This window comes from Centroberyx affinis, unplaced genomic scaffold, assembly GCF_046629955.1.
Source record: "Centroberyx affinis isolate AG114_WGS23_722 - 3 ecotype Tasmania unplaced genomic scaffold, CSIRO-AGI_Caff_v1 ptg005392l_1, whole genome shotgun sequence".
Classification (NCBI taxonomy): Eukaryota; Metazoa; Chordata; class Actinopteri; order Beryciformes; family Berycidae; genus Centroberyx; species Centroberyx affinis.
In genome coordinates, this window is record NW_027282697.1 from 119,882 (window position 1) to 128,003 (window position 8,122).

An 8,122-nucleotide genomic window follows, 5' to 3' on the forward strand; every position below is an offset into this window, starting at 1 on the left:
GTGAGAACAATATAGGTCCAAGAATGGATCCCTGAGGCACACCACATGTAATCAAAGAAAAGGATGAAACATTTTCGCCGATAGACATTGAAAATTTTCTGTTATACACATAACCGTGTTTATCAAAATGCCATGATCAGTTGTATTAAAGGCTGCATAAAGATGCAGCAGCACCAAAATAGAGCATTCACCAGAATCGGCATGCAATAAAATGTAATTTGCAACTTTCTATACACTGCTGCTGATGGCAGCCTCACAGAATTTTTTCACAATATTGTAAATATTGTCTCTCCACTGCCTGTAAGTGTTGCTTAGAGACCGCCTTTTGCAGTATTTTGGAAACAAATGGCAATTTGGAAATGCAATTTTCAAATGGCAATTTGGACACAAGCCAGCTTGAAATAGGGCCATGACCAGAAATAAGGGATTCATTCACAAAAGTCAGTAAACTGAGAACAACAGCACCCATGACTGTGATATCCAGAGGACTGGAAGACGATGTGAAGGTGTGACACAATATCAGTTACATCCTGCAAGGAAATCAGTGAAAACTGACAAAGCAAGTTAGTATTAAGCCGAGGTAGGCATGAGTCCATACAAGAGAGGGGAGGTATCATCTCAGATCTGATACCATTGACCTTTCCAATAAAGAATGCTGGTAGGTCACATGTCTCGGGATCCAATTTTGTACCACAAAAATACAAAATGTGACTCCATGCAGCTTTTTGCTGCTCACACTGATTAGAAAACATCAGATATGTGTCACATGTGTGCATAGGAATAACATCAGAATTGGAAGGCTTTCAGCTGCAGTGTGAACATGGCCTTTGCTCCGTCCTGTTGTGTCGCAGGAGCAGCCCCCACCCATACATCACGGCCCTGGAGAACCGGGCGGACTGCTGGCCGGCTCTGCTGCTGGAGATTGATGACTTCATCCAGCAAGCTGCTGACAGGCAAGGTTCCCCCCTCGCCCCCCCTCTTTCCATAACGATGCCCACAGCAGAGACCTTGAACCCGCCATAAAATCGCTCCCTCCTTCACTGCATGCATTTCAAAGCCATCTGGGAAGAACACCCCGTCCCAAATAACTCATCAGGCCACCGTCAGCCGTAGTGCGGTAATGGCAAATACATGCAGTACATGGTGCATAAACGCACCATGGCACATGCAGCACAGAATATAGATCATTTTTGTTTACAAGGCTAAAGTTTGAGGACTACTTTTAGTGTTAACTAGGGTTCGACCGATATAGATTTTTTGAATGCTGATACCGATATTTTTGGATCGAAGCCACTGATAGCCAGTATTTTGTGTTAATATTTTGTGCATTATCTATAATTTTGTCTAGGTTTTCAGTGTTTGCCCCAGAATTTTATTCTTGACAGGGTGGAAAAGCCTCTGAAACAGCATTTAGACCATCATGGGACAGTAAAACTCTCCATTGAAACCAATAATAATCATAATAATATATAACACATTCATGCATGCTTGTGTGGAATCTGTTCAAAATGACTCATTAGCCTAATCCTAACCCTATAAAGTCTTCCTATAGACAACCAGTGCAGTATTGATTGATTCTGCAATAAATATGTAATCAATCAAATGGTGTGTGTTGGTTATTAACACACTGTATGTGTGTGTGCCATGCAGGGATGAGCCGGCCTACATCACCATGCTGGTCCCCTTCCTGCGCTACCTGTACTGCAAGCCTCAGAGGCAAGCCCAGCACGCCCTCCTGCGACACAGCCTCCTCAGGGTGCTGCTGCCCACCCACCCAGGGCGGATTGGATCGCTTGCCCAGGACAAAGACCGGGACCAGACCTCGCCGGTGTCCGACAGCCTGCTCCGCTGCCTCTGTCAGCTGGTCCCATACATGCAGGTGAGACCAGAGAGGCCGCTGTAAATCACAGCCTCAAGTGGCTTATTGCTTTTTTAAAGTGGCCGTTAACACACCATTGTAATAAAAAATGCAAATGTTCAATGAATCTTTTATATTTTAATCACTAATTAAAGTGGCACTAGGCAGGATTTTTATGTAAAAATACAAACGTCTTATCAGCCAAAATCACAAATTCCCCCCTTATTTTTATTTTTTTTTACATTTTTTATTGGGCATTTCATGTTATAGTACAAAAAATAATAATATTAATAAAAATAATCTTTTCATGCAATCTAACGGCATGATTCCATTCTCAATACACGTTTAACCTATTAGAATTTGAGTATTATAAAGTTTACCTTGTAAACATTATAGTTTACTTTCAAGTTTAATCATGAGTATTGGTTTTGAGCATTGAGCACTGCTACATAGTTTTCAGTTTCAGTTTCATAGTTTTACAATACTGTACAACTACAACACTAAAAATATATAAATGTATGTGTTCAATGTATTTTTAGTTATTATTATGACTTGTACAGTATCACAATCAGACTATATCTGATTTTCTTAAGATTATTGAAGTCATACACTATTTCCATGCAAGATATGAGACACCAAATGTGTCTATTCATATTTTTAACAACTAAACAAAAAACGGACAATCTGCATGTTGGACAGAAAATGCAAGTATGATTCAATTTCAATTACAGTGCGCCGAGTCCATAGGCGGAAAGGCAATCATATTCACCTTATATTGAAGTGCTGGGCAGTATCACACATCTCTGACAACTAGAAAGTGTGAAGTTGCTGTCTAGCACGCTCCGCACATATAATCATTAGTTTCACAATTTCTTTTTCACAATAGGAGGCTCTGGCAGGTTGGATGAGATGCAACCAAGAGCAAAGCTCCCAGAACAGCCCTAAAAGTCTGATTTTCACCTACAAGGCTCCTAATTTGCCGATCAGATTTGGGGGTATTGCCTGTATTAAAAGCAAAACTACTATTATAAAGTAGCTGGCTGGAAAGGTGTTTGGCTGTCTGGCTGGCAACCAGTGCTTGTGGAAATGCTGGACATATTAAGACAGATTTTGTAAATTGCATTGGAAAACGGCTGGTTACAACCAATCAGCTGATGAGATTGTGTTTTATGACTTCAAGCACACTATCTGTCTCAAACTTTAAAGATGCATACTGTACACTATCAAACTGCATCACTCCTCTATAGCTGAACACTATCAAACTGCATCACTGCTCTGTAGCTGAACACTATCATACTGCATCACTCCTCTACAGCTGAACACTATCAAACTGCATCACTCCTCTACAGCTGAACACTATCAAACTGCATCACTCCTCTACAGCTGAACACTATCAAACTGCATCACTCCTCTACAGCTGAACACTATCAAACTACATCACTCTATAGCTGAACACTATCAAACTACATCACTCTATAGCTGAACACTGTCAAACTACATCACTCCTCTATAGCTGAACACTGTCAAACTGCATCACTCCTCTATATATAGCTGAACACTATCAAACTACATCACTCCTCTACAGCTGAACACTATCAAACTGCATCACTCCTCTATAGCTGAACACTATCAAACTGCATCACTCCTCTATATATAGCTGAACACTATCAAACTGCATCACTCCTCTACAGCTGAACACTCTCAAACTGCATCACTCCTCTACAGCTGAACACTCTCAAACTGCATCACTCCTCTACAGCTGAACACTCTCAAACTGCATCACTCCTCTACAGCTGAACACTCTCAAACTGCATCACTCCTCTACAGCTAAACACTCTCAAACTGCATCACTCCTCTACAGCTGAACACTCTCAAACTGCATCACTCCTCTACAGCTGAACACTCTCAAACTGCATCACTCCTCTACAGCTAAACACTCTCAAACTGCATCACTCCTCTACAGCTGAACACTCTCAAACTGCATCACTCCTCTACAGCTGAACACTCTCAAACTGCATCACTCCTCTACAGCTGAACACTCTCAAACTGCATCACTCCTCTACAGCTAAACACTCTCAAACTGCATCACTCCTCTACAGCTGAACACTCTCAAACTGCATCACTCCTCTACAGCTGAACACTCTCAAACTGCATCACTCCTCTACAGCTAAACACTCTCAAACTGCATCACTCCTCTACAGCTGAACACTCTCAAACTGCATCACTCCTCTACAGCTGAACACTCTCAAACTGCATCACTCCTCAGGTTGACGGTGTGGAGGCGGTGCTGGAGCTGCGTTGCTTCGTCGATGCCTTGCTCCAGGGCCTGGTCAGGGCCTCCGGGGAGCGCTGGAGGTCGGAGAGCGTGGGCCTGCTCCTGCAGCTGCTCTGCGCCTGTCAGCTCTGCCTGCAGTTGAACGGAGACTGCCGGCCGCTCCTCCACTTAATGCAGCAGCTCCTACCTACCTGCCGACAGGTGAGACGGAAACCTGCGGCCTCGGCTCCTGGGCTTTTTCTGTTCATTTTTACGAGTGTTTCCCACAGGTTAGCAGTGATGGAGACAAATGCTCTTTATTCCTCTATGCAGTGTATTGAAATTATGATGTCTATGTTTTTTATGTCCCATCACCATGGTACAGTACATGATAGAAACTTCATACTTACAAAACAGGTTGCCCCTATAGAGTAGATGATCTCATTCGATTTTGGAGCAACTTGCTGCATACATTTGCATATTAATGAGGAAAAACACTACTGTAACTCTTTAATGTTTTAAGATACACTCTTCATATTAATACCGCCCATGTGTTATGTGAAAACAAGTATGCTGTCATAGACATATTTTCTCATTAATATATTCATAAGATTAATTAATGACCTCATTAATATAATAATAATAATAAACTTTATTTGTATAGCACCTTTCAGAAATGCAGCTCAAAATGCTTTACAACAAAGAAATTACATGCACCAAGTGCTTCACATAAAACTTGATAATAATAGTGAAAATAAGATAAAGATGAGAATAGAATACAGAGAATGCATCTTCGCATGAAAATAGACATAGAATGAGCATAAAAACAGGGATAGAATGCCATAATCAATGTAAAATAAGATGGAGAATAAAACCCACTTGATAATAATAGTAAAAATAAGATAAAAATGAGGAATGCATAACATAAGATGGAAGATAAAACCCACTGAATAATAATAATAAAAATAAAGTTAGAAAATAGAATACATAGAATGCATAAAATCAAGTCAAAGTCAAAATCATTAGCATAACTGGTTATGTTTAATGACATTAATATGTCACTTAAAGAGCTCAGCGTCTTTGTTCACTATGTAAGGAATAATATAAATGGAGCTGGGCCTTTTTGTGAATTAAGCACCGACAGCATGCTTGAAGAGGAGGCTTCCTTTACATTATCCTGCTTATTCCATGGTCCAAGATTTTAAAGATTTAACACAAAACATCTATTTAAAATGATTTTATTACAAGCTGAAGTAACGTATAAGCTTCCGCCAAAAACTAGTCCAGTAGGACTGTTTGCAGTAACGTCTTTTTGGCATGAGGTGCTGCCACTTAATGTGATTAGAAATCAACAAAATGGAGCGGAGCTCTTGTGGAATGATATGATTAGATGTGAAGCAGCAGTCTGTTGCTACCCCAACATCAGGAGGGAAGAGCAAAAGGCAGCCATATATGATGTAGTGACTTCCCAGTCTCCAGATAGACAGGCTGCACAGTGGAGCTTTATGGGACTGAGTCTCCTTTTTATTTACACCAAGACATGTATTGGAGGCCACTTAATCCCTCTCTGAAGAGTTAACAAAGAACTTGAGTTTTTAATGTGCAGTTTTTAATGTGCAATTTTTTATGTGCGTTTTATGGGAGAATCGCCCTCTGCATTATAATTCATATTTGTAATTTCAAGTCAAAGCACCGCAGAGAATAGCAATTCTACAGCTGTTATTTCTGAACTTTACTTCATTTTGACATCAGATTTTGTTAACTGTTAACATCCATGGGTTCATATAGTGTTCATGATCATAACTATCTATACTCTAAGTGATCCTTCTTCATCGTCAGCTGTGAGACGACCTTTACATTTTTCTGCTGATTTCATTGCCTTTTTCATGACGCTCACATCAAATGAGGAACAACATAAAGCCTCTGAAATACAATTGTTTATTCAGAACAGAGTAAATATCACAGGCCATCTAAGAAAACAATATTTCTTCCATCTACATTAAATTATCTTATTCAAACAACTGTATGTGTATGATCTCTTGCTTACCGAGACCAGAGACAAATGTACCATCTAGGGATGAGGGTTGGGCAACATAACATACCCATATACCAACCATACAGGACATTGTGTGTATGTATATCCATATAGTGTGTACTGTGTGTGTCATGCTGTATGTGGTTGTGTTTTTCAGGAGTTGCCAGTGGACGAGCTGCTGCTGGGCGTGGCCCTGCTCCTGCTGGAGGCCCCGGCAGCCCAGCAGACCGGCCTGCTCAGCCTGGGTAACTACCATGGTTAACTAACTGACCGACTAGTGTTGGACAACCAAGGGCGAGATATCCTTTACTGCAGTGGTTCTCAACGTGGGGTCCGGGGACCACCAGGGGTCCTTGAGGAGGTTCCAGGGGGTCCCCAGCAAACTGATGAATTGTTAAACTTCATTATTTAATTTATAAGAAGTGAACACAATTAGAGAATGTAGAAGTATGACTATATTGGTCATAATTTCAATGTTATCTATCTACCTACAATACAGATAGTCATGGAATTCTGGACAAAATCATATCTAACAATAAAAATATTCTCAGATTTGAGTCCAAGAGACAAAATATCATCCAATGGGGATCCGTGGCCCTAATGTGGACTAAATTGATATGAAAAAGTTTGAGAATCTCTGCTTTACTGGACACGTCCCAGTCTGAGCTGCTTGAAATTTGGACTATGACCTAATTTACAGCATAAAAATAGTGCGTTATTGGCGAAATATCGCAATATCGATATTATCGATAGCTACACATCTTTAGAACTACTTTGACATTGTTAATAACAATAATTGTTGATGGGCTAACAGGAACACAGCTAGCAAAACTGTGTTAGATAATGGACCTCACTCACTATAACTGTGGAGAAAGAAATTCAAGTCCATCAGCAGTAATTTAGTGGTATAATAATATTATCAATAGTATTAATATTTTTCAGATTTACTTTTTTGACTATGATATATTGCATATTTCTTGGTATTTTTGACATCTTGATAATTTCTATTTATATGTATGGCCTATCTTGGTATATATGCAATATATACCAAGATATATGCAATATATTTACTTTACTTTTTTTTTTATCTATGATATATTGCATATATCTTGGTATTTTTGACATTTTGATATTTTCTATTCATATGTATGGCCTTATATTGACCTAGTAATGCAAATTCAGTACAATGCACATTTTGTACACGCTGTATACACTGTAAATTAATTTTTTTTTCTTCATACTCTCCTATTTTTCTCATCTTTTATATATTTCACTTGTCTTGATAGTTTAATATTTTTTCATCCATTCTCACAGTGCAGTGCAGTTTCACATATTTTCATATTTGACATATTTTTCACTCGTTTTTCTCTCAGTATCTCTCAACACATGCTGCTATTCATACTGTATATCATACTTTTAATTATATTCTATTTGTCCCTGCTGTATCCTATTTCACAACCCAATTTCCCAACAGGGATCAATAAACTTGCATCTTATTTCTCCTCATCTTTTGTCATTCTCTCTCTCCTTTACACAGCGCTGAGTCTAGCCCCCGAGCAGGCCGACCTGGCTCCCTGGTCCACCCCGGTCCTGGTCCTCCCCCTGCTGCAGCTGCTGTCCTGCGCCGGCCTCACCGAGCCGCTGGCCGACCCGCGCACACACACCCTGAACCACCGCCTGGCCCACAGCCTGCTGCACTGCACCGGCAAGCAGACTGACACACCCAGTCAGGTAACACTGTCAGAATCATTGAAATTACTGTATATGTGTATAGCATATCGGTAACACTTTACAATAAGGGTCACTAAGTTAAGGGTTAGTTAATGCTTAATACGGGTTAGATAATGCTTAATTAACAGTTAACTAATGTGTAATTTACTAATGGTGTTCATGTTAACTAAGGTATTAATTTATGCATTATTTATTTATTATTTAATAGTTTATAAAGATGACTATTAAATAATGTATAAATTAA

General features: G+C 39.7%; 1 protein-coding gene across 1 annotated transcript in view; it reads left to right on the plus strand.

The window, feature by feature from the left end:
- The window catches only part of LOC139667261 (focadhesin-like), a gene marked incomplete at its 3' end in the record, with an annotated part of 33,173 nt that extends 25,295 nt beyond the window's left edge, over window positions 1-7,878 (plus strand). The window contains exons 6-10 of the mRNA XM_071546711.1: window positions 852-953; window positions 1,651-1,879; window positions 4,125-4,334; window positions 6,305-6,392; window positions 7,685-7,878. Of these exons, the coding sequence (XP_071402812.1) occupies window positions 852-953; window positions 1,651-1,879; window positions 4,125-4,334; window positions 6,305-6,392; window positions 7,685-7,878 (823 nt within the window). The remainder of the gene's footprint in view (window positions 1-851; window positions 954-1,650; window positions 1,880-4,124; window positions 4,335-6,304; window positions 6,393-7,684) is intronic.
- Between the last annotated feature and the right edge of the window lie 244 nt (window positions 7,879-8,122).